The sequence below is a fragment of the Lithobates pipiens genome, unplaced genomic scaffold (genome assembly GCF_037356315.1).
Source record: "Lithobates pipiens isolate NorthernLeopardFrog02 unplaced genomic scaffold, aLitPip1_a1.2 Scaffold_8, whole genome shotgun sequence".
NCBI classification, from domain to species: Eukaryota; Metazoa; Chordata; class Amphibia; order Anura; family Ranidae; genus Lithobates; species Lithobates pipiens.
Window position 1 is genome coordinate 250,814,807 of NW_027507903.1, and position 27,334 is coordinate 250,842,140.

A 27,334-nucleotide genomic window follows, 5' to 3' on the forward strand; every position below is an offset into this window, starting at 1 on the left:
ATATAGAGAAAACACAAAGCGGAGTTAATCTAGGAAAAAGGATCTGGATACCAAGGGATTTTCGCGATTTGGGGAGGAGCACTAATCCACTAACTACTAATCTGTTCAAAACATGGGATAAAGTGGGCGAATCAAATCACTGGCAGTACAACTCACCTTTAATTTCTTTATTAGACACAAGTTTTTTTAAACCAGGGAAGGAGGAATTTGTTTATTTCACTAGATGGGCAAAAAAAGATGATATTTTACTGAAAGATGTGATGAACGGGGATAGATTTTGCACTTTAGGAGAAATAAGACAAAGATGGGGAAGTAGGAACTTAGATAGCTGGAGATATGCACAAATTAAACATTTTGTTCAGACCTTGCCTCGGCCACTCCGAGGGACAGGAGATCTCAGACCAATGGAGAGAATGCTCTCGGATTCGAGCTGCAAGAAAAAAAGTATGTCCAAAATTTATAAAATCTTACAGGAGGAAGAGGACCCAGGGGAACCACTATTCCTGAAAAAATGGGAAGAAGAGTTGGGCTCCGTGGGGGATAAGGAACGTAGAAAGAAGATCTTAAAGATAGCAGGTACAATATCTAGGGACAATATGTCATTAGAGATGTCATTTAAATTAATGGCAAGATGGTATGTTGTCCCACAAAGAGCGCATAAGAGGAGAGCAGGTATATCAGCACTATGTTGGCGGGGCTGCGATAAGGTGGGAACCTTTGCACACATATGGTGGGAGTGTGGAAAGATTGGCCCATACTGGGAGAAAATTATAGAAAATATTCTCCGAATAACAGGGGAAGAGGTAAAAAAGGAACCATGGACATGCCTGTTTCACGATACTGACAAAACACTGGGGGAATATAAAAACTCATTGATCCCTCACTTATTGATTGCAGCAAAAAGCCTGATCCCAAAGAAATGGGGCACCCCCGAACCCCCATCTATGAGGGAATGGTTAGGCAAAATAGAGTGGGTAAGATCAATGGAGGAATCAATATCTAGAAGAGGGGACCAAGTGGAAACTTACTTCAGTAAGTGGGGAAAATGGCTGGAGTTTAAGAAAACAAGGGAATATCTCAGAATGAGTGGATCCGAGGGGAAATGAGGGGGGGAGCGCGGGGGAGAGATGGAGAGAGAGAGAGGGGAGGGAGGGAGCGGGTTTAGGGGGGGGGTTGGGGATAGATACGAAAATGGAATGGGTAGCACACTTTTTGTAATATACTTCTTCTCTGAAACCTTAATAAAATAAACAAAGAATTATACAGAGGAAAATGTTAAAAAGGTTTGCATGTGATGTGAAAATAGCACTGCCAACAGGCAAAATGGTGGCGATAAGAAGAAGGAACTAAGGTAACAAGGGCGCAAAGTTAGCCACAATTTGATGAAGCGAGATCATGGCGTGCTGTATACTGATGCAAAAAAAAAAAAAAAAAAAAATGGCAACGGGGAAGGACCTCCAGCTGATCAACAGCCTCAGCTCTGTTCCTGTGTGAAAGGGGGGGGGGGGGGTCTCTTCCCTCCAATCAGCTTTTAGAGCTCTCCTTAGTGAGCTCTGCAGAGTGTAACCTCAGCTCTCCGCCCACTTTTTCTGAACTCTCAGACAAGTTTATAATTTCAGCACTTTGAATGGATGTAGAGATGAGAAGACTATAGACATATACAACTTATGTAGGAGGCTGTGTTTCATCTCTATCAACTGAGGACCATTACTTCACTGGGTATATTTAAAGGGTTTACAACCACTTTAAGACAAATGCAAGAAAATGAAAACAAGCATCTGTTATTCTGTGCATCTATAGCCCACACTTTTTTTTAGATTTGAACAAGGTAGGAAAGGGTAAAAACCCCTAATGCATATTTTTTTTGCCATTTGTGTACCAATAGGGACATTTCTCCCCACTTCCTTTAAAAAAAAAAAAGACAACAGGAGTAAACCTCCCAATATGAGGAGAATTCCCTACTTAGTTGTCCTTGGAAAAGGCATCACCAATGGAAGTTATCCATTTACCCCTCCTTTTTGGGAACATGGTGTAAACAGAGGGGAGACGCCCGGCAAAAAAAACAAAAATCCTTTCCCCACTCTAGCCAAAACTTTTGAAAAAAAAAAAAAAGAAAAAAAAAAAAAAGTTTTTCCTAATGGTGCACTTTAATTATTTTGCCGCCATAAACATAAGTACATACAATTTCCTTGAATTTGACTCCAATTCTAGGAGATATTGGGTTAAAGTTGAAAATGTGGAGATCTCTACCATTATCCTTATTAGGATTTATTAATCTCAAAAATGAAAATTATACCATAATTTATTTACCTTTTTAGATATTCTCCTCAGTGGCTCCCTGTCTTTTTTTTTTCTACAAAACCAAATCAAATTTTCTCATCCTTTTTATGGGGATCAAAGAATCCTAGATATAAATTGACATCCTTGATGTGCCCTTGTGATCAAGGTGGTCTAGCTTTTCCAGATCTCTATAAATATCTTTTAGCTAATCAGTTGGTTACGGTCGCATGGTGGCTAAGCCCAAATTTATCTAACCCCTCTACTCGGTTGGAAGCAGCGGTGGTGGGTTCCTTAGAAGCTCTTGGGTTACTTGTGTCTAGGGGCCGTAGGGCACCCTACCAGCTAACCACATCAATGCTCAACACTATTCGAGTTTGGGAGGCGGGCCTTAGATGAGAACAAAAAAATAAATAGATTAAAAAAAAAAAAAGTTGCCCTGGAAAGGAAAGTCTCCTTATTAAAAGTCAGCAGCTACTTTTTTTTTTTAGCTGCTGACTTAAAAAAAAATTTTTACAGCTGAAACCCAGCTTTAAGGACACAATTTCACGAAATGCCCAGTTATGGTTTAATCCAGCCCTTCCTCAATTTTATACATTACCAGAGCCTATTGCATGGACTAAATATAATATCAAATTTGTTTCTCAGGTACTGATCAGAAATTGTCTACTTTTTGTACACTTGCTTCACTTTTTAATTTGCCTAGTTCTCATTTATTTAGATATCTTCAGCTTTCCCATACCTTTCATGTCCAGTTTTCACAAGATAGTTTAACAATTATACAATCTACACTAGAATCAGTACTTAGGTCTGAATGTTTGGAGAGGTGCACCTCCAGATTATATTCTCATTTTATTTCAATTTCCCTCCCGTCATTAGAGGGTCTTAGATTTAAGTGGATGTGAGCCATACCGGACTAATGCCCTGTACACACGTCGGATATTCCGACGACAAAATCTGTCGGATTTTTTCTGACGGATTTTGGCTCAAACGTGTCTTGCATACACACGGTCGCACAAAGTTGTCGGAAAATTTAATCATTCAGAACGAGTTGACGTACAACACCTACGACAGGACTATAAAGAGGCCAGTAGCCAATAGCTTTCGTCTTGTAATTTATTCTCAGCATGCGTGGCACTTTGTGCGTCTGAATTGTATACACAGGATCGGAATTTAAACGATCGGATTTTGTTGTCGGAAAATTTTAGATCCAGATCTCAAACTTTGTGTGTAGGAAATTCCGACGGAAAAAGTCAGATGGACCCCACACGATTGGAATTTCCGACAACACAGTCCGATCGTACAGGGCATTAGACTTATACTGGAAGACTGTGGGATTTCCCTCTGCGATCCATGGTATCCTTGAGAGACCGCATGATTCAATTTAAACTGGTACATAGAGCATATATTACACCATACAGATGTCAAAAGATAAATCCTGCGTGCTCATCCGAGTGTTAGCGGTGTGGTACGGCACAGGGGGATTTCACACACATCTCCTGGACTTGCCCATACATAGTTGTTTTTTGGGTGGAAGTGGGGGATTTATTGAATTCCATCACTTCCGCTCCCTTACAGCTTTCAATATCTGTATGCTTGCTGGGTCTAGTGGAGGCTACTCTCCCCACAGTGTCAGAGCGAGTGTTTGCAAATACTGCAATAATTTAATGTGAGAAAAGCTATTGCTTTTACATTGGAAGAAAGCCTTTTCTCCTATGCTTGTATATTGGAAACAATTCGTAAATAACAATCTTCCACTGTACAGAGATACCTACATGAACAGGGGTTGTCCTGGTAAGTTTCATAAAATCTGGGCAAAGTGGTTGGATAAGCTATATTTAGGGTATTGCATGCCCATGAGGGTTATTGATCCATGGGCTTAATATAGACCAGGGCTCAAAATTGTAAGTCCTGAGCTAGTAGCCAAGCCTTAAGAGTTACTCTCCATCAGTTGCCCCACCCAACCCCTAAACATGCCCTCATAAATGATCTCATGAAATGACACTGTTAAATGATTTATACAGAATTAAATTTAAAAAATAAATATTAACAACAACTTGATCGGTGCCCATCAGTGCAGCCCCACCAGCGCCCATCAATGCAGCCTCAATGCAATGCATTGAATTTTGAGGCATTGGTATGATAGGGGAGGGGGGTGGCATTGGAGGCATAAGTTTGATTCAGACCTATGCCTCCAATTCTACCCCCACCAATTTATTACACCTATGCCTCCAAATATCCCTCCCTTTCCTCCCAGCACACTTCTTGTTCAATTTCCAATTCAATGCCTCCATGTGCAGCTTTCAATCACAGCACACTGGCAAAGTTATCTTTCTCCTGCAGCAACGGGGGTCAGACATAGTCTAAACACTGAGGGTGGACCAAGAGGGTTTGAGCCTGCCCACCTAGGACTGCCTTGATGACATGCACTGCCCCACCAGGGAGGTGGAGAGGGGCGGTCCCAGGCGGTGGACTGATCCTCCTGAAATGCCCCTCTGTGCGAGCCTGTGTCGGGGGCTGGGACGAGCGGCAGGAGGGAGGTGGAGAGGGGTGGTCCCAGGCGACGGACTGCTCCTTCTGAAATGCCCCTTTGTGCTCGGTGGGGGAGGCACTGGCTATATATCACCGGACAGCAAAGCCCTGACCATACTCGCACTGCTCATAATTTCACTCGCTAAATGCGAGCAGGTGAGTTGAAATTTTGAGAGCTCCCAGGCTTTCCCTGGGAGTACAGACAGATGCTTTCGCAACTGTGGGCAGCGGGGTGATGTTATGCACACATGGTGGGCCTGCCCAAGGCTGGTGGGGTTCTGGTCTAGGGTTTTTGGTTTGCTACAGACACTCTTTCACCTAACGATCCAAAGGGATGCTAAGCTAGCTCTCCTCCATTGTCCGATACCTGGTTTGCGAGGCCCTCAGCAGAAGCTGGCTACCTATCTCTTTATAGCGGCCAAGCGGACCATTGCCCAAGCCTAAAAGATCCAACGGGTAGATTTCCAAGGGGTTAAAACCCGCATGACTGCTATGCTACTTCAAGAACGCATATCCAGTATTGTACATGATTCTCATGCTAAATTTCTAAAACTCTGGGAGATGTGGATCTCCTATGAGTTCCCTGCGATCCAAGCCGCATGTCTGGGCTTGGTCTGACTTCCCTCGGCGAGGCGTCCACGTCCGAGCTTCCCCCTTCCTTTCTCCCCCCCCCCACCTCTTCTCTCTAACCTTCTTTCTTTTGTTCCCTCTTTTCACTCTTCTTTATAATCTCTCTCACAAACAAATACTGCTGCCCCCCATGGAAGGGGGTAGTGGGAGAAGGGCTTTCCCCCCCAGAGAAAACAAGGGGACAAGTTGTTCGGTACTGTAGCCTCGATACCATCCCCTACTTATCTTTTGTTATAAGTACAATGCAATGGTTTGCCCTTTGGATTTGTATTCATGTTTTGTAGCCCCTGCGAGGGCGCTCAGGGAGCACATTGTAGTTTGTTTATTTGAATTTCAAATAAACATATTGAAACAGAAATTTTGAGAGCTGATATAGACAATTATAGTTATAGGATTTCTGGGGCCACTGTAGTTAGTAGGAACTAAAGGCCTTTTTTTGTTCTGTATTTGATATGGATTGATATTTTATATGTTAAATGTGATGGTTTAGACCTTTGCCTAGTTAAAAAATACTCCTTTGATATGTAATGAGACTGGATCTTGAATTTGCATTAATATTTTGCTTCACTGTGTATGATGTTTTGTTTTGTTTGTTGTGTATTAAGGAAATAAAAAATAAGAACAAACTATATCCACGGCAGCACTGTCCCACAAAATGTTTCCTGGTGGCTCTAAAGACAGTTTTTCTTTGTGAGTGTAATATTTGTTTTAAAGAATATTGACTAATGAAGCCAACACAAATTAAAGTAAAAGCTGCATGTCAATATAAGACTGAGATTAAATCGGTTTATCCATTTTAATTTTAAGGGGTAATAAATTTCAGCAAATACCATCTGATTGGGAGATGTATGTTGCTAACAATCAATATTGTTATTTTCTAACATGCTTGTGCAGCAGAATGAGACCAATCAATAGTACCAAACACATCATTTGCTGACCTGTGCAATGCACAAAAAAGGAAAATAAGATCTAGGACAGTTTAGTGTTCACAGGAAAGATCTTAAAACGCAATAGATTTGTGGGGTGTAATTCACTTAAAGGGGTTGTAATCCCTCATGGGTTTTTCACCCTAATGGAGGACGCGGGAGAATGCCCACATGGGTGTCCACCTTAGGAGAGGTTTCAAAATGGACACTAGATGCGGGGAGGAGCCACCAGCTCTGCTGAGGGACCCCAGAAGAGGAAGACTGGGGCCACTCTGTGCAAAACGAACTGCACAGTGGAGGTATGGCATGTTTGTTATTTAAAAACAACAACAAAAAAAAAACACAGTAGTTTACAGCCCCTTTAAGGCAATAACTGCTGTCACCAAAACAAACACTTAAAAAGTGGAAATAAAGACCAATATGATTTAGGTGGTGGGGGGGGGGAAGGTTTACACTGAATTTACATTTACAAACTAAGTGGCTTTGGTTTGAGAGAAGGGACATAAGTGGCTGTAGCCAGGATCCTGGTACAATTTTTTCCGCAGACAATTGGCTGTCAGGTAAAAGTGGTTCTTGGGCCCACCGCAGTAAGCAGTCAGGATGGCTACCCATAGAGGAGATGGAAGCACATCTGCTCCCTGATCTCATTTGTGATGAATGGCGACAGAAGTGACAAGGATTTTGTCACTTCCTGTTTCAAAGCTGCAATTTACCGCTATCACTAACCAAACCTATCACAAGGGGCTTGTTCACCCCTTGTGATAGCAAGCAATACAGTTAGGCCTCATGCACACGAGACGCAGTTAAACGCGCGTTCAGATGCAGTTGGACAGTTTTTTCAACTGCCCCTGAACTCATTCAATGTTATCCTATGTGTCCATGCACACAGTCTCGTTTTTTTCCGTTTTTATGCAGTTGCGTTTAGTCTCGTTTTTCCAGAAGCAAAAAAATGCGTTCAGAAACAAAAATTTCCACGTTTCAGACGCAAAACGCGGCAAAGCGCGGTAAAACGCGGCAAAACGCCGCTACCGCGTTTGCGTTTATATGCGTTTTTAAAAGGTGACCTTTTTTTTTACATTAAAAATCTCAAAAATGATTGCAAATGATGAAAAACCATTAGAAAAATATTTAAAACAATTGCAATTGCAAGTGGACAATCCACAACTTGTGGCAAGTGACATGGCAGGTGGCAAGTGACGTGGCAAGTGGACAATCCACAACTTGTGGCAAGTGACATGGCAGGTGGCAAGTGACGTGGCAAGTGGACAATCCACAACTTGTGGCAAGTGACGTGGCAGGTGGCAAGTGACGTGGAAAGTGGACAATCCACAACTTGTGGCAGGTGACGTGGCAAGTGACCTGGCAGGTGATGCGGCAAGTGACCTGGCAGGTGACGCGGCAAGTGACCTGGCAGGTGACGCGGCAAGTGACCTGGCAGGTGACGTGGCAAGTGGAAAATCAACAACTTGTGGCAGGTGACTGGCATGTGACGTGGCAAGTGGACAATCCATAACTTGTGGCAGGTGACGTGGCAAGTGACGTGGCAAGTGGACAATCCACTTGTGGCAGGGGACGTGGCAAGTGGACAATCCACTTGTGGCAGGGGATGTGGCAAGTGACGTGGCGAGTGGACAATCCACAACTTGTGTCAGGTGACGTGGCAAGTGGACAATCCACAACTTGTGGCAGGTGATGTGGCAAGTGATGTGGCAAGTGGACAATCCACTTGTGGCAGGTGACGTGGCAGGGGACGTGGCAAGGGACGTGGCAAGTGGACAATCCACAACTTGTGGCAGGTGATGTGGCAAGTGATGTGGCAAGTGGACAATCCACTTGTGGCAGGTGACGTGGCAGGGGACGTGGCAAGGGACGTGGCAAAGGACGTGGCAAGTGGACAATCCACAACTTGTGGCAGGTGACGTGGCAGGTGATGTGGCAAGTGATGTGGCAGGTGATGTGACAAGTGGACAATCCACATCTTGTGGCAAGTGACGTGGCAGCTGACGTGGCAAGTGGACAATCCAAAACTTGTGGCAGGTGACGTGGCAAGTGACGTGGCAGGTGACGTGGCAAGTGACGTGGCAAGTGGACAATCCACATCTCGTGGCAAGTGACGTGGCAGGTGATGTGGCAAGTGACGTGGCAAGTGGACAATCCACAACTTGTGGCAGGTGACGTGGCAGGTGATGTGGCAAGTGATGTGGCAGGTGATGTGACAAGTGGACAATTCACATCTTGTGGCAAGTGACGTGGCAGCTGACGTAGCAAGTGACGTGGCAAGTGGACAATCCAAAACTTGTGGCAGGTGACGTGGCAAGTGACGTGACAGGTGACGTGGCAAGTGGACAATCCACAGCTTGTGGCAGGTGATGTGGCAAGTGGACAATCCCCAACTTGTGGCAAGTGACGTGGCAAGTGACGTGGCAAGTGGACAATCCAAAACTTGTGGCAGGTGACGTGGCAAGTGACGTGGCAGGTGATGTGGCAAGTCACGTGGCAAGTGGACAATCCACAACTTGTGGCAGGTGACGTGGCAGTTGGACAATCCACAACTTGTGGCAGATGACATGGCAAGTCACGTGGCAGGTGATGTGGCAAGTCACGTGGCAAGTGGACAATCCACAACTTGTGGCAGGTGCCGTGGCAAGTGACACGCTAAATACAAGTACACTGCAGCTCTCACAGATGCTGCTACTCACTCTGGTCTCACAAAATTGCTGAAATAGTTAATTTTTGAGCTGGGGAGGGTCTATGATGTTAGCTTAACTAAACGCTTCTAGATGCAAACGCGGTAAAACGCAGTTAAATCGCGGTAAAAATCGCGGCAAACCGCGCGTTTCTAAACGCCGGTTTCAACATGTGTCCAGCAGCGTTTGCATCTGCGTCTCGTGTGCATGAAGCCTTAAGTGAAATTTTATATATATATATATATATATATATATATATATATATATATATATATATATATATATATATATATAGTACCCCTGTCCCCTGCAAAAGCACGTGTAGGTCTGGCATGCAAAAATGGTGGACAATTTTAGGTGCCGTATCTTGTCACCATTTCACAAGTGTGTGCAATATTAAATTTTGACATGTTTGGTATCCATCAATTCAACGCAACATTATTTTGTCTATTTCACAAAAAAATTGGGCATTGCATTGTTTGTGTAAATTTCATTTTAACGTATTTTGGAAATAGGAGTTTGATAAATGGCTGCATAAATAATGTGTGACATAAAAAATTGGAACAGCCACCATTTTATTCGCCTGGGCCTTCGCTTTCAGAAAACAGTGTTTTAGGGTTCTATGTAATTTTTTTATCAAAAAAATGTTCAAACGTGTGAAAAAATGTCAAAATTGCCTTAGTAGGCAAGCAGTTAACCTACATTATTAGCCATAATAATTTCTCAGTGTTCTTTTTTAAACCCAACTAGGCACACTGCATATTGTAACCACTTACACTAGCGAATGACATTTCACTTAACAGTTTAGAACAGTTACGTTTGGCAGAGACTATTTCGGACTGGTTACTTTGCACATTATTATTTGCCTTACTAAATAAGCTGGAAATATTTATCAATACAGTATGTTTATGTGATGACAAAAAACCCTTTCAAGAGCGTAGGCAGTAATTTTGCACAGTAGTGTTTGTACATTTGATAGCCCACCTGCCAGCACAATAGAGTTGAATTAAACATATTTAAGCGCATAAACCACAATGAAAATCATATCTTAACAGGAATACTATTCAAAAATAGAAATGAAGCGCATTTAAAATAATTGTGTCAAATTGAGCATTTATTTTCAGGCTTGTATTTCTGAACAATAAACACACGTCACTATTCTTATATTCTGAACGCTCAAACATGCTGACAATCACGCACACAAGGTTGGCATATTTTAGGATTTGTGTGCAGTGACATCACGGCGAACTGTGGACAAATAGAGATTCCGTCTCTGCTGGAATGGAATGTACCTGAACACGAGGGAGTTTCTTTGCATATCAAGTGTAGTTCCCCGTATTTCCATGTTAGCAGATCAACACTATGATGACCATATATCTATTTACTTCTAGGGAAGTAAATGCAAACATGAGTTAATCACATGAAAACTCACTTATGAACATATAATGCCAAACTTCCCTTATTCCACTTGTAATATTTTAGAATTTGGTGTTTTCCTCCAATTTTAAATTTATATTTAACCACCCATCATTTCCCCTTTTCATTCTCTGTTACTCTGCTTATTCCCTCAATGCTTTTTCAGGCCCCGGTCACAACTAGTGATTTGGGATCGTGGATATAATCACAGTGATTCTGCCTATGATTACAAATTACATTGCAATAGTGACAAAATGCACCATGCATGTTTGGGTGGCATTCATTTTTTTTTATTGGCACCTGAATTGCCGTGCAATTTTGCCACAATAAATCGTGCTGCAATCAGCATCGCACGGAGCTCATCACTCAAAAGAAACACCTGCTCCTTTTCAGGCATCAATCTTTGCGCAATGCAGTTTGCCGTGATTTCAAGTGCCATTAAAAATTAATGGCACACGCACGTGTTGCGTTTTGCCACTTTTTGCAGGGCGATTTGGATTTGTAGCGATTCTGCAGTGATCCCAAATTGCCATATGTGAATGGGGCCTAAAAATGCCTGGCTTTTCAGCTAATTCTATATACTAGGACCCTGTGTGAATAGAAAATGGTTGCTAGATTCCCAAAGCAGCTAAAAGCTGAACCTCAAGGGAGCGTCAAAACCTATCCTGCAGTGGGACTCCCATGAAATACAAAAGTTAAATGCTTATTTTAAGTTTAGGCTGCTGATCCTGCATTGTACGTGATCATGTTGGAGCGCCTGCAACCAAAAGGAGCACAAAAAAAAAAAAAGAAGAGGATCCGGTGGAAGCTGCGCAGAGGGGAGGAAGCCCATGGGAGCAATGGATAAAGTACTGCTTTTTCATGTTACCTTAGACAGGCCCCACTGTAAGAGTAGTCTTCCATTTTCCCCAGAGTTCAGTTTTAAAAAGAGAAGCTGTGCATGCAGAGATCTGGAAACAGAAATAAACCAAAGCTTTTTTTGGTCATACTTCCCTTGTTGGTCACAGGAGTGCACGTACATGCAGACTCAGCCGACAACTGACTTTAGCCCAGGGGCGGATCCAGAGTCTAGTCTCGGGAGGGGCACTGCTATAAAATATGTTTTTTTGGGGGCAATTTATATGGGAAATGGCTGGTGTTTGCGCTTCAATCATTACGGCACCATGGTTGTTATGGTGTCAGGATGATTGAAGCGCATTATTTCTATTAATACATTGTAATATAAAATTAAATGGTTCAACTCACCATAATGCAGAATCAGTGGGAGCCCCGAGGATGTCACTTGCCATGTCGCCTGCCACCAAATGTGGATTGTCACTTGCCACGTCACCTGCCACACATTGCGGATTTTCACTTGCCACGTAGCCTGCCACACATTGCGGATTGCCACTTGCAACGTAGCCTGGCACACATTGCGGATTGTCACCTGCCACACATTGCGGATTGTCACTTGCCACATCGCCTGCCACCAGATGTGGATTGCCACGTAGCCTGCCACACATTGCGGATTGCCACGTCACCTGCCACACATTGCGGATTGTCACTTGCCACGTTGCCTGACACACATTGCGGATTGCCACTTGCCACGTCACCTGCCACACATTGGGGATTGTCACTTGCCACGTCACCTGCCACACATTGCGGATTGTCACTTGCCACGTTGCCTGACACACATTGCGGATTGCCACTTGCCACGTCACCTGCCACACATTGGGGATTATCACCTGCCACACATTGCGGATTGTCACTTGCCACGTCACCTGCCACACATTGCGGATTGTCATTTGCCACGTTGCCTGCCACACATTGCGGATTGCCACTTGCCACGTAGCCTGCCACACATTGCAGATTGTCACTTGCCACGTCACCTGCCACACATTGCGGATTGTCACTTGCCACGTCACCTGCCACACATTGCGGATTGTCACTTGCCACGTCACCTGCCACACATTGCGGATTGCCACTTGCCACGTAGTCTGCCGCAGATTGTGGATTGCCACTTGCCATGTAGTCTGCCACACATTTCGGATTGTCACTTGCCACGTCACCTGCCACACATTGCGGATTGTCACTTGCCATGTCACCTGCCACACATTGCGGATTCTCACTTGCCACGTTGCCTGCCACACATTGCGGATTGCCACTTGCCACGTAGCCTGCCACACATTGCGGATTGTCACTTGCCACGTCACCTGCCACACATTGCGGATTGTCACTTGCCACACATTGCGGATTGCCACTTGCCACGTAGTCTGCCACACATTGTGGATTGCCACGTAGTCTGCCACACATTGCGGATTGCCACTTGCCACGTAGCCTGCCACACATTGCGGATTGTCACCTACTGTGTCACTTTTCTGCTAAGGTGGTCTTTTGTTGGGTCCCAGAGTGAAGATAGGCAGCAGAGAGAGGATGCAATCTCTCTGCTGCACACAGCTTCCTACACAGTGAGGGCGGAACTGGAGGGATGCAGGGCAGTGAGAGATGATGTCATCTCCCTGCTCCCCTGCCTGCTGGCTTCCTGATTGGCCAGCAGCCCTCCTAAGCCGCCCAGCTGCCCCCCCTCACCCGTCCACTCAGCGCGGGTACCCGCGGAACCAACCGCGATTGGACCCGCGGAACCGGCCGCGCGGGTACCCGTGGAACCGGCCGCGATTGGACCCGCGGAACCGGCCCGCTGGTACCCGCGGAACCGGCCGCGATTGGACACGCGGAACCGGCTTTGCTGTTATCAGCTGCCGGTATTCTCGGAGGGGGCAATTGACCCGTTGCCCCCCCCCTGGATCCGCCCCTGCTTTAGCCTGACGTCACGGAGCCACCCCAGGCTCTTGACGATTTTGTGCTCACTCAGTTATTGCGCTTAGTGCTGGGGGATAGCTGTGGTATCACACCGATGCTGAAGCATGGAGGTAAGTACAGTAAAACCTTGGTTTGAGAACATTTTTAAAATGTTTTTTGTATATATCTTGACTTGATAAACAAGCGATGTCTTGATATAAGATTAGCGTCATGTCACAATTGAGGATAAATGAGAAGAGAGGCTCCTCTAAGTGTAGCAATATGGTTACATTTAAATAAGGCACAACATTTAGCAACTCACATGGTTGATGATTAAAACCGTCACATCTAAGTATGCAGGCATCCGGGGTAAAGCTGTCCACATTAACAGATAAGGCTAAGCCCACAACAATGATTTTTACTATTCTAATCATGCTATGGTACTGAAACTGCCCATGATTACCAATGCACTCACGTGTACAAGCGATTGATCTTTAAATTTGGAGCACTGTGCTATTATCAACAATTCATTTTTTATTTTAAAGGCGTTTTAAAGTCAGGAGGTTTTTTATTTTAATGCATTCTATGCATTAAGATAAAAAGCCTTCTATGTACAGCAGCCGCCCCAGCACCCCTAATACTTACCTGAGCCCCATCTATGTCCACAAGTGTCAAGTGCCATTCAAGACTCTCTCTTCTGATTGACTGATTTTGACAGTAGTGGGAGCCAATATCTCAGCCAGTCAATAAGAGAGTGGGGGCGGGGCCAGGCCACAGCACCGTGTCTAAATGGACACAGGGAGCTGTGACTCGGCTTGGGTGCCCCCCACAGGATGCAGCACTCAACAGGAGGAAGGGGCCAGGAGCAGAGAAGAGGCACCCAAGAAGAGGAAGATTTGGGGAGCTCTGTGCAAATCCACTGCACAGAGGAGGCAAGTATAACATGTTTGTTATTATTGAAAAACAAAAACAAAAAAAAAACTGCAATCTTTCCAGTAACATGTTTCCTGGCAAAAGGTGACTGCACTCACAGTATTGTATTTTTGGAGGGACAAAGTTGTTGCCCTGGGACAGGTGTATAGAGTTTATGGAGTTCACAGAGCTATCTGGGGACAACGCCATCTATGAGGCCTCATACACACTGGACGCTTTTTAATGTGGCTGTTAGAGACATCTGGGGTTTTATTTTCTGCCTCTAAACGCCCCCATGTTAGCCAGTGTGTCTATGCACCCATAGGCATTTAAAGGAGATTACAGACAGAAAACCCCCACAGCCAGCATGTGCAGGAGCCGCAGTGTTTTGGCAGAAAAAAAATGCTTAACACATGTTTGGACACATTTACATATGGCAACACTAGGCATGTTTAGCTCTTGAGCGTTTTCAATTCAATGACCAGAATAAATTATTATTCTGGCTAATGAATTAATGCCCAAGCGCTTTATTTGCTTCAATGCGCCTAAAGACACTACATGCGTTGACAAGCATCAAGCTGTTTTTTTTGCAAAAATGCTGCTGCCAGGAGAAAAGTTATCTAAGAGAGACAGCAAAACGTCCTATGTGCATGAGGCCTAAGAGTGCACCTGAGGCAGGAAAAAAAAAAAAAAAAAAAAAAAAAAAAAAGTTATCAGCCTATAAGATTTCTGGTAAGATCAACAGACTTTTTTGTACCTATAGAATAGATACGATAGAACACTTATAATGGTACATTTTACATAGCATAAGGGGGCAAATAAGTTGTAATTGTAAGAATTGACATGCACTTTAAGTTCCATATTCCAACAAATACAACAAATATGGCATCTAGTTGCAATAGACCATATTCCTCCACTGGTCCTCAAAGCATTCCCCCTTTAATGGTTTTATTCCAAACCCAATTTGTTCAGTAGTTCTGCTGCTCTGTGATTTAGTAACTTTTGACAGCTCAAACAATCCTTACTATAAAAATATGCAGTTACAGCACGTCATTGCTTTTTCATTTATCTAAGATTTTGCCAATTGTGTAGAGTCCCATTAATATAGCTTACTACTTGCTCACTACCATGTGGGAACTTCCATTGCAGAAGTGAGAAATGTCCTTTTTTCATATCTTTATATATAGGCATGAATATTAGCTTGGATCTCATGTCAAGCCTCTGGCTTCAATAGTCAGTCACTAACCCAGAACAAGTACACTGTAAAGATCAGAAGTTTAGACTTCTTTGGTTACATATTTGTTTTGGGTAAATGACTCAGAAAAGTGTTTAAGCCAAATATTCACCAGGACAGCCAGGCAACTAGCATTTCAAAAGGAGGTAATCAATGGCAGCAAACAAATTTGCCTCATTACAGGTTTCCTTTAAGCATTTTAAAATAAGGATCACTATAAAACATATGGCATTTATTTTTTATTGGAATATGAATCAAGATGGAAAGGCTGGCATCAATGAATTACTGATGTCAGCATGTTTAAGAAGCAGTCATTGCTGACCTCCGAAAAAGGCTAGGTGCCTGCTTGTCTATGGCTTCAATACTTTGAGTCACTGACCTGGGGCAAGCATGCAGGCAGTGAAGTCATGTAATGTAATAATCTGTCTCCAAGCATTGATACCATTACGTTCTGTATTGTCTGTTAGTGAGAGAATGCAAGATAAATGGAAAATAATGACACTTCAAAATTAGATTTATGGGGCGGCAAGAATAAAAAAATCATACCATCTTCACTTGTGTGAGCTTCAGTGCCACCATCATGATCCACTTCATCCAATGTGCCATGTTCACTGTATGGGCTGTCACTAGTAATGCAAAGACAAAATATAACCATGACTAAACAAATACTTCCAAAGTTCATCCTTAAAGCTCAACTCTGGAAAACTTAAACCATTATACCTTGCAGGTGGGCTGCACCTGCACTGCAACAGTTAAATGCTTGTTTAGGTCCTGGGGACTTGTTACAGTAGATATAACTTATGAGATTCTCCATTGTGCTAGACCGGTCTTTGCATCATCTACTCACGCTACAGTGGTCTAAGGTCCTGACATCATAGCCCTGTATTGGACATGATAATGCCAAGGGACAATCCACTGCCCTAGTGCAGGGAAGTGCCATCTGCTAGGGGAACAGAGCATTAGGTAAGTTAATGTCCTTTTCCTCTCCCCAGACTAAAGAAGCAGTGAACCCTTGCAGTGCGAGTGCAGCCAAAATTGCATGGGATCATTTTCAAATTTCCGAGAATTGGGCTTTAAAGATAGCACAATGCATGGAAGCGTCAACTATATGATACTATATTTGTGCCTCTGGATAATTGTAAAGCAGAGAATCAACGCAATCCTTTTCAACCTGTCAGTTTAGATCAGTTTAAAATCACATACAAGTAAAACAAGGCCTATCTGAAATACCCAGTGGGCTGCATAAAAATAAAAAAACACTATTTTTAGCAACCCTTTATAAAATAATGATGCTGGAGTAATAGAAAAGGGTCATATATACAAATGATCACATGCCATATGTAATCAGGCCATCTTGCTAGATAGAACATAACACATCATGACCCCAACATTCTTGTTAATTCAATTACATCAATTGAACTGCTATAGTGCATGAATCAATCAATGCAACTACTATTTATATAAAACGTTATTTCACTGTGCTTCCTCATGATATCACTTTTTCAGATAGGTGAAGATATTCTACTATAAATATTAAATCAGTATACCACAATTGCTAGCACGTGACCAGTTATAAGACAGAATCATTGGAATTTATAAAATGCGTCATAGGAACTCTTGAGAATTACTTCACTGGTCCTTCGAGAATTTGACTGGGTTGTACCAATGTAGGAGGTGTGGGGTGTGCTCCCTGAGTGGATGCCCACACAGGAGAACTGTAATTCATATCAACAAGTACCTTGGCAGAATTTAAAATTAAGCTATTCATCACATGCTCCACCCGAGGGGGTTGTTTACCTGCTCCAATGTCCGTGTGGACTAAAGTATGTGGGCAGGACTAAACGGCTCTTTCGATTAGACTTAATGACGAATATAAAAAATGGCTCTCTTAAGCATCCAGTCTCCAGGCACTACCTAGAAGTTCACAACAAAAATCCTGCCAAGACCATTTTTTGGGGGATTGATAGGTACACCCCCCATTGGAGGGGTGGGTCCTTGGTGCGTGGTATCTCAAGGCTGGAGATGGCATAGATACATAAAATAAAATGCTATACCCCTTTTGGGTTAAATGTGGAGGTCGACTTAAATGCATTTATCGATAATTCGTAAACTATGGTATTGTGTCTATGTGCACTTGATGTGAATCCTTAGTGGCCATACATATATATATATATGGTTTAGGAATCACTGACTTCTATGTGACAGGCACAAATTGTTTTTTTATTATCAATATGGAAGGTGTATTTATTGGTTGGTAGGGACGTACATTCAGTCCTTCTAGCTCATGTGGAAGCACTATCATGTTATGCGACACCAGTAGCAATTTATTTGAAATATATAGATCTTTTTGAGTGTTCTGTTCTCTCTCTCCCCGCTAGGTGGCACAGCGGGACTAACACTCAAGTGTTTACCCCAATATGCTTTTTGCATAATTTTTCATATACAACTCGAATTGCTCCTGTTCTCTATTCGTTTTTTACATATATTTAGTCTTTTCCACTTTTCAGCATTAGTCTTATTGGGATTTAATACAATACCTGTTATTTCTACCTTTCAATGATATAATTAGGTACCGCTACTTAGGTTTCACAACTAGGCGTGTTTTTGGAAATTTATTTAAAGCGATGAGTTCCCCAGACGACATATTTTTGAGACGAAACGCAAGTTGGGAGGTTGACATTGCGGTATACCTCTTATTCAGACAGGTGTCTGCAAGCCGGCTGGCAATTTTTCTATATATGTTTTTATCTGCAGTTCTGTGTAAGTGCAATTTTATTTTTAATAAACTTTTGTTATACTGATTCACACTATGGTGAGCCTCTCTCCATTTTCTGGGTCTCTGATTGCTGCCTGCCCCATATATCCGTCGGATTGAGATATCCTGGCTTGCCTTTGGTGTAACCACAGAGGGGTGCTGCTGCTGGATTGATGTCTGGACATTGACCAATTATACAGGCTCACCAAAGCGTGCATTTTATGTGGTGGATCACATCAGAGGGTGGAGTCTGTATCAAGGAGTTTATATTCACCTTCACTGTTAATTATTGGATCATTATTATTGGACTAATACTCACTGAGGACTGTTCATACATATTTTTTTAATTTACTTTTTATGGTACTCCAATCACTCCGATCAATTTTGACTTTCTATCATCTCAAACCAGTCTGCCCATTCTCCTCTGATATCAAGGCATTTTCATTCACACAACTGCAGCTCACTGGATATTTTCTCTTTTTCGGACCATTCTCTGTAAACCCTAGAGATGGTTGTGCATTAAAATCACAGTAGATCAGCAGTTTTTGAAATACTCAGACCAGCCTGTCTGGCACCAACAACCATGCCACATTCAAAGTCAATTAAATCTCCTTTCTTCCCCATTCTGATGCTCGGTTTGAACTTCTGCAAGTTGTCTTCACCACGTCTAGATGCCTAAATGCATCGAGTTGCTGCCATGTGATTGCCTGATTAGCAAGGTGTTACCAGCAATTGAACATGTGTATCTAATAAGTGGCCAGTGAGTCTATATCTAGGTTTTAGAGCAGCATATGCTCAGGCAAGAATGGGATGACATTTACCTCCCAAAAATCGAGCAGTTGGTCTCCTCAGTTCCCAGAGGTTTACAGAGTGTTAGAGGAGGGGATGCTACACTGTGGTAAACAGGGCCCAGTCCTAACTTTTTGGGAATTGGGGTTGTACTTTGCCAGCTTTTTGTTGTCCTGTCCCAACTTTAAAATGTGTTGCTACAGTTTCAAAATTACCTTAATTTTTTTCCTTAAAAAGGTAAAATTTCTCAGTTTGAATATTTGATATGTTAGCTATTTTCTAATGTGAATAAAATATGTGTTTTTGAGATTTGCAAGTCATTGTATCCTGTAAAAGCCAACTATGCAGAAAGAGGGTTACATGTTATGCTGCAAAATAACATTTCTCGACTTACCAGTAGTCATCTCCAGCCATGCATTTCTCATAAACCGGACCCTCCAGCTCTTTAGCATCTGGGAAAATGCTCTCATGATGAATGATGATTGTTTTAATTATTTCATTCACATGGGCCTGGCAGGACACCTGGTCTTGTACGTCAGGAACAGGCATTAATGTGGGGCCAAAACAAATGGCCAGGTTATATGGATCCATCATATTCTCATCGCTATACTGAGAGAGGCTGTACAGAGAAGAAAAAATAAAAATAAAAATCAGGCTCATTTTCAAAGCACCAGAATATTCTGCTGCAAATGAAGATACAATGATCAAGAGATGAATAAATACAAATAAAAAAATGAACATAACAGGAGGATAAAGTTATCCAGAATCATTACATGGTCTACACAGACACCCATGACATTTGCCTTAGGTTTGTAAACCAACTGATGGGAACTGGTAAACTCCAACAGCTTATGCCTCTTTATGGAACTGGACACAAAATAAAATACATATATCCAAGCAACATATCAAGTCTCAGGAGCTCTGGAACCAGTTAGGCGACATGTTAGTTGGGAAACCATATCCTTCCCACACAGGTGTTCTATATTGTGACAGATTCCATTTAAAGTCTAACTTCACCTTCTAAAGCAGAACTTCACTTGTTATAACAGGAGCCTTTTCTAATGTTTTTTTTTCTGCCCGAGCTATCCAAGTGTGCTCATCTCTCACAGACCTTAGTCCATGGCAGCACTCTGTTCAAATTTAAAAAAAATGCATTCTGAGCCCATCAATCCTGTATCAGGTGACCATCCAGGAAACTTCATATCCCATAATGCACTGCCTTACTGCATCACAAATTAGGGTGTGTTTACCTCTTGACCACACCTCTCTCATTACTATACCACTTTTTTTTTTTTTGAACTTCCACTGCCTTTCCTACTTCTTCCCTAAGGCTCCATTCACATTAGTGCATCTCCAAAGTCGCACGATTTCCAGTGCCACATTGGAGCGTTTTTTGCCAGTGTCCAAACATCTAAAAAGGTAGCTGCATATAGCCCATGGTTAAGAATACAAGTACTGTGCTCGATATCATACAATTAACAAATGTTTCCCCGCACATCTATTTTCTACAGTATAGCTTGGGTTATCTCAAAATTGGACATTTTTCTTTTCAAGGCACAGAACACTACTTACTGGTTGAGGAATGCAAAGAGATATCTCATGACTATGAGCACAGTCCTGGGTAACGTCAATAGGATTTTTCTGATGTGGATGGCCCTCTCACAGAGATTCTCCACCCCTGTGAACAATACACACATATATAACTCAATTCTAATTTTCTTTGCACTTGAAATGTCACTTTTCTTGCAATACCCATGCACATCCAAGAAGCCGTCGTCATGTATAATATAATATAATATAATATAATATATATACACACACACACACATATATATATATATATATATATATATATTTTTTTTTTTTTAAATAAAACAAACATTTTGAGATCACTCATCTTTAGGTTTTAGGTGGAAAGCAGAACTTTAAAACTGATCTGCACAGATTTTCTCCTTTCTTCAGCAAAGCCACAGACTTAAAGAGGAAGTGAATTCTGAAAACTATGCCAAAAAAAAAAAAAAAAAAAAGGAAGGGGCAGGCAGAGGGCCCACTCTCCAATATTGTTTGTGGTCTCACTGCAGCTGATCTTTTCTATCACCGAAATACCATGCCTTGTTTTCCACAGTCTCTCTACCTGTAGGAGGCCAGCTTGGTAGAGGCAGGCCTTTGCTTTCGCATACCAGAGCCTCTAGCAAGGAGAACAGTGAGCAGCACAACAGTGAAATCCCAAAATCTCACTTCAAATCTTCTATTCGTGTAGACCGAAACTGGCTACACAGAGGAAATCAGTAGCAACAAGATGTAATAAAAAGATTATTGAATTTAAATAATGGATTATTATACACAGCAAACAAGGTCATTCAGTTAGGCTTTACATATACTTTATATGAAAGCATTCTAAACCCAAATGGCTACCATGTGAGTTAGGTACGTTACTATTTGAGGAATATTACACTTAATCGTGACTTGCACAAATATAAGCCAGTAAAATGAAAGCAGACATCCAACCTTTATCAAAGACAGAAGCCAAAAAAGTCAAAACAACTGTTTAGTCATTTGTAGTGTTTGCATCGGCAGTAGTGGAACTACAGCTGCCCAATTTAAGAATCAATGTAGTATCTAAAAGTCACACTGATGCCTGAACAGAAGTATAAACCATCCCATAGATTTAATTTTCTCTCTTTCCACCAAGGGTGGAAGGAAAGAAAAATTGCTGAGTGTTGATGGGGGAATGCTTCCTGCAACGTTATTGTGTTTTGCCGGCACAGGGGTGGGGAGGGAGCCTTCCCACCTGGCAGAACATAGTAATTACTACTAGCAGCTATAGCCGCTGGCAGTAATTGCATGTATAAATTCAACAGGCTGGTTGTACCCAAGTGGTGCCTATAGATGAATCGAATGTCGCCTGGTCCCTGCTGAACCGGTTCAATTTCAATCCATGTATGGCAAGCTTAGTTAGATTTAAGTATAACTTATTTCGATTTAAGTAGAGCAGTAGTTATAGTTTATTAAAAGTACCCCAATGCAGTAGAAAGGATATTGGATTAGAAGCTTAGCAAGATCTGCAAATGGAGGAAAATCGGGCAAAAGAAAGCAGTCTTTCATGCTTACACTGTGCACGTGTCATTTTACAAGAGAAAGTTATTAAAGTGCAATTTATCTCTTGCGGAGATGAAAAAACAACAAAAAAAAAAAACTCTACATTTTCCTATTTCGTGAGGATTGTATCTCAGTGCAGAGTTCTGAGAAAATCAGTGAGCCAAATCACACAAGGAGCAAATTACATTTCTAGGTGCATTCCATATACTAATGGTGTACAGAAGGTCTATCATATTGTGTTGCATTTTATAGAAAATTGAATCAGCTGCAGAGATTTTTTTTTTTTTTATAAAATTTAATTACATTTATAATATATATGGCTTGTCTATCACATTTATATGCAATTTTCTCTCTTTTTTTATTCGCTTTACTTTTTTCCATGAAAGTGTCATGTCTGGAGGAAACCAGGCACTGCTCATCACCTGGCTAATACTATTCCTACAGTGAAGCATGGTGGTGGCAGCATCATGCTGTGGGGATGTATTTTAGCAGCAGGAACTGGGACACTAGTCTGGATTGAGGGAAAGATGAATGCAGCAATGTACAGAGACATCCTTGATGAACACCTGCTTCAGAGCGATCTGGACCACAGACTGGGGCAGAGGTTCATCTTCCAACGGGACAACGACCCTAAGCACACAGCCAACATAAGAGGGAGTGGATACTGGACAACTCTGTGAATGTCCTTGAGTGGCCCAGCAAGTGCCCGGACTTAAACCCAATCTGGAAAGATCTGAAAATGGCTGTTCACCAGCGCTCTCTAACCAACCTGACGGAGCTTGAGAGGTCCTGCAAAGGAGAATGGGAGAAACTGCCCAAAAATAGGTGTGACAAGCTTGTAGCATCATACTCAAAAAGACTTGAGGCTGTAATTGGTGCCAAAGGTGCTTCAACAAAAGTATTGAGCAATGGCTATGAATACTTATGTACACGTTTTTGTTTTTTTAATACATTTGCAAAGATTTCAAACAAACATCTTTTACATTGTCATTTTGGGGTATTGTTTGTAGAATTTTGAGGGAAACAATGAATTGAATCCATTTTGGAATAAGGCTGCAACATAACAAAATTTGGAAAAAGTAAAGCGCTGTGAATACTTTCCAGATGCACTGTAAATTGCAAGGGTATTTATGAACATTATTGCCCATTTTTAACCTGCCTCTGTTCAATAAAAAAAAAACATAGGCATTTCAGTACATGTACTGTTTAATACTTGCTAGTGGGAGGTTCTGCCTACTATAACATGATCAATCCTAGCATTATATTAAAGAGGAGGTCCACCCTAAAGTGGACCTTCCGCTCATTGGAATCCTCCCCCCCTCCGGCGCCACAATTGGCACCTTTCAGGGGGGAGGAGGGTGCAGGTACCTGTACAGTACAGGTATCTGCACCCACTTCCGGCGTAGATTCTGCAGAAAGGAACGCCCCTTTCCGCAGAATCCACGCCCCTTTCCGAAAGTCCCCCGCTGCCTGCTGGGAAACACACGGATCCCAGAGACAGCGGGCACCATCCTTATTGCGCAGCGCAACTCGCGCATGCGCAGTATGGAACCGGGAAATGAAGCCGAAAGGCTCCACTTCCTGATTCCCATACCCAAGATGGCGGCGGCAGCACCCGAGAGACGATCGAGAGATCGGCTTCGGGTGCCGACATCGCGGGCGCGCTGGGCAGGTGTCACTATTTTAAAAGTCAGCAGCTGCAGTATTTGTAGCTGCTGGCTTAAAAAAAAAAACGGAACTCCCGGCAGACTCACGCTTTAACCCCCCTGACGGTTTTCCCGAGTCTGACTCGGGGTGGATTTTTTATACCAAGAGCGGTATCCCCGAGTCAGACTCGGGACTGCATCGCTGGATCCAGGAGGAGGAATACTCACCTTCTCCCTCGGATCCAGCGTCGTCTCCCCGCTGTACGAGCGAGCCGTGTCTCGCTCGATCTATCACATCGGCGATCTCCGTGCCCTGCGAGCGTTGCGACGCACGGGCACGGAGATCGGCGCCAAATTCAAAAAGTGAAACAAACAGTAAACATACAGTATAATGTAATCTTACAGATTACATTGCTGTATGTAAACATTTCACATCCCCGTTGTCCCTAGTGGTCTGCCCAGTGTCCTGCATGCAGTTTTATATAATAAAAACTGTTCTTTATGCCTGGAAACTGGAGATTGTCCATAGCAACCAAAACTGTCACTGTACATCAAAAATGATTTTAGAGCAGCTAGAAAACAGCGATAATAAATTAGAATCACTCGTAGAATTGAGCGATAGCGATTTGTGGGGAGATTCGTCATCAAATACTGAAAAGTAATGACAGTGACAATTCTGCAACTGAGCAAATTTCAGTGTTTTTGATGTGATTACATTATTGAATAATTTTTATTATTGTTATATTATTATTTGGTACAATTATTTATAATTATTTCTTATATTATAATTTATGATTTCATTTTTCAAACTTTATCATACCCGGGATGTCTGCTAGACTCTGGTTTGGACAGATTTAAGAGAGTTATTCCTAAGAATTGCAGGACTACAATATAAAACGCCAAATTTTCATGCAAAATAATGGTACCGCTTTTAGCACCTAAAATCCGAAATAATCGTACCGCCAGGGAGGTTAAAGTATTTGTGAAGCAACTCAAAAGCACAACACACAACATATGACATTCTCTACAGCTCCAGCGATGTAAAAAAAAAAAAAAAAAAAAAAAAAAAGGTTTTCTTTCTTTAACCACTTGAGGACCGCCGTATTGCCATTGTACGTCAGCACAATGGCACAGGCAGGCATAATCACGTACATCTACGTGATTGCATTCCAGCGGGTGGGGGGTCCGATCGGACCCCCTCCCGCTGGATACGGCGGTCCGGTTCGCTCCAGGAGCGCTCCGTGATGAGGGGATGGCCGTTGGTTTTCGGCCACCCCCTCTGGATCGCTCCTGGCCAATGAGAAGCTTCCTCCCCTGTGTATTGTTTACACAGGAAGGAGGAAGTGATGTCATTCTCCTCGGGGCGGTCTTTTTGACCGGACTACGAGGAGAACAGTAAAAGTAAGTGTGCACCAACACTACACTGACATGTAGGTACACACAGGCACACAAACCCCCCCCGATCCCCCCCCGATCGCCCCCCCGCCCCCCCTCCCCCCCCAGTCACAGTGTCACTGATTGCATTGATCATTTCTTTACTGATCAATGCATTCAGTGTCAGTTGTGACAGTAAAAACTGTCAGGACAGTTAGTGTTAGGTCCAGGGTAGCCCCCTATCACCCCCCAATAAAGATTTAACCCCCTGATTGCCCCTAGAGTTAACCCTTTCACCCCCTTTTGCCAGTGTCACTAAGCGATCATTTTTCTGATCGCTGCATGTGTCGCTAGTGTCGCTAGGTAGCTAGTTATTTTTTTAGGTTCACCGCCAGGTTTTTATATCGCTAGGTACCCCGATATACTACCCAATAATGTTTTTAACCCCCTGATTGCCGCTAGTTAACCCTTTCACCCCCTTTTGCCAGTGTCACTAAGCGATCGTTTTTCTGATCGCTGCATTAGTGTCGCTACAGTCGCTAGGTAGCTAGTTATTTTTTTAGGTTCACCGCCAGGTTTTTATAGCGCTAGGTACCCCGATATACTACCCAATAATGGTTTTAACCCCCTGATTTCCGCTAGTTAACCCTTTCACCCCCTTTTGCCAGTGTCACTAAGCGATCATTTTTCTGAACGCTGCATCAGTGTCGCTAGTGTCGCTAGGTAGCTAGTTATTTTTTTAGGTTCACCGCCAGGTTTTTATAGCGCTAGGTACCCCGATATACTACCCAATAATGGTTTTAACCCCCTGATTGCTGCTAGTTAACCCTTTCACCCCCTTTCACCAGCGATCACAGTATAAGTGTCACTGGTGACGCTGGTTAGCCAGTTAGTTATTTAGGTTCCCCGTCAGGTTTTTATATAGCGCCAGGGACCCCCATATACTACCTAATAAAAATTTGAACCACCTGATTGCCCCTAGTTAACCCTTTCACCACTGATCACCGTATAAGTGTTACGGGTGACTCTGGTTAGTTTGTTTTTTATAGCATTTTATATTCAAATCCGGAAGGCAGTGCTTGGTTTTCGGGGTCCCGTACGTGGCTAGGCTCCCAAAAAGTCCCCCACATGTGGTATCCCCGTACTCGGGAGAAGCAGCAGAATTTATTTTGGGGTGTAATTTGACTTCTGCCCATAGCATGTGTGAGCAATATATCATTTAGTGACAACTTTGTGCAAAAAAAAAAAAGTTTGTAATATTCCCGCAACTTTTGGCAAAATATAAAATATTCCATGGACTCAACATGCCTCTCAGTAAATAGCTTGGGGTGTCTACTTTCCAAAATGGGGTCATTTGGGGGGGTTTTGTGCTATTTTGGCATTTTATGGCCTTCGAAACTGTGATAGGTAGTGAGGAGTTAAATCAAAAATTTGCACCCTTAGAAATCCTGAAGGTGGTGATTGGTTTTCGGGGTGCCGTGCGCGACTAGACTCCCAAAAAGTCCCACACATGTGGTATCCCCGTACTCGGGAGAAGCAGCAGAATGTATTTTGGGGTGCAATTCCACATATAACCATGGCATGTGTGAGCAATATATCATTTAGTGACAACTTTTTGTAAAAAAAATTTTTATTTTTTTTTTTGTCATTATTCAATCCCTTAGGACAAAAAAAATAAATATTCAATGGGCTCAACATACCCATCAGCAATTTCCTTGGGGTGTCTACTTTCCAAAATGGGGTCATTTGGGGGGGATTTGTACTGCCCTGCCATTTTAGCACCTCAAGAAATGAGATCGGCAGTCATAAATTAAAAGCTGTGTAAATTCCAGAAAATGTACTCTAGTTTGTAGACGCTATAACTTTTGCGCAAACCAAAAAATATTCGCTTATTGACATTTTTTTTACTAAAGACATGTGGCTGAATAAATTTTGCCCTCAATGTATGACTAAAATTTAGTTTATTCGATTTTTCTTATAACAAAAAGAAGAAAATATCTTTTTTTTTCAAAATTTTCGCTCTTTTTCCATTTATATCGCAAAAAAAAAAAAAATCGCAGAGGCAATCAAATACCATCAAAAGAAAGCTCTATTTGTGGGAAGAAAAGGACGCAAATTTCGTTTGGGTGCAATATTGCATGACCGCGCAATTACCAGTTAAAGCAGCGCAGTGCGAAATTGCAAAAAGACCTCTGGTCCTTAAGGTATTTATTGGTCCGAGGCTGAAGTGGTTAATGATCTATATCCAAAATATTCCATCATAGGAAAAGTTTATTTTT

General features: G+C 42.5%; 1 protein-coding gene across 9 annotated transcripts in view; it reads right to left on the reverse strand.

The window, feature by feature from the left end:
* Window positions 1-27,334, reverse strand: part of SRGAP1 (SLIT-ROBO Rho GTPase activating protein 1) — a 251,004-nt gene that overhangs the window by 21,300 nt on the left and 202,370 nt on the right. For 5 of the 9 annotated variants that reach the window (XM_077470172.1, XM_077470173.1, XM_077470170.1 and 2 more), the window contains 3 exons: window positions 20,509-20,614; window positions 19,331-19,555; window positions 15,939-16,018 (listed from right to left, as the gene is read on the reverse strand). In XM_077470172.1, coding sequence (XP_077326298.1) covers window positions 15,939-16,018; window positions 19,331-19,555; window positions 20,509-20,614 — 411 coding nt within the window. Of the gene's footprint in view, window positions 1-15,771; window positions 15,853-15,938; window positions 16,019-19,330; window positions 19,556-20,508; window positions 20,615-27,334 lie in introns of all 9 variants that reach the window. The other 4 variants (XM_077470167.1, XM_077470166.1, XM_077470168.1 and 1 more) reach the window with 1 other exon arrangement.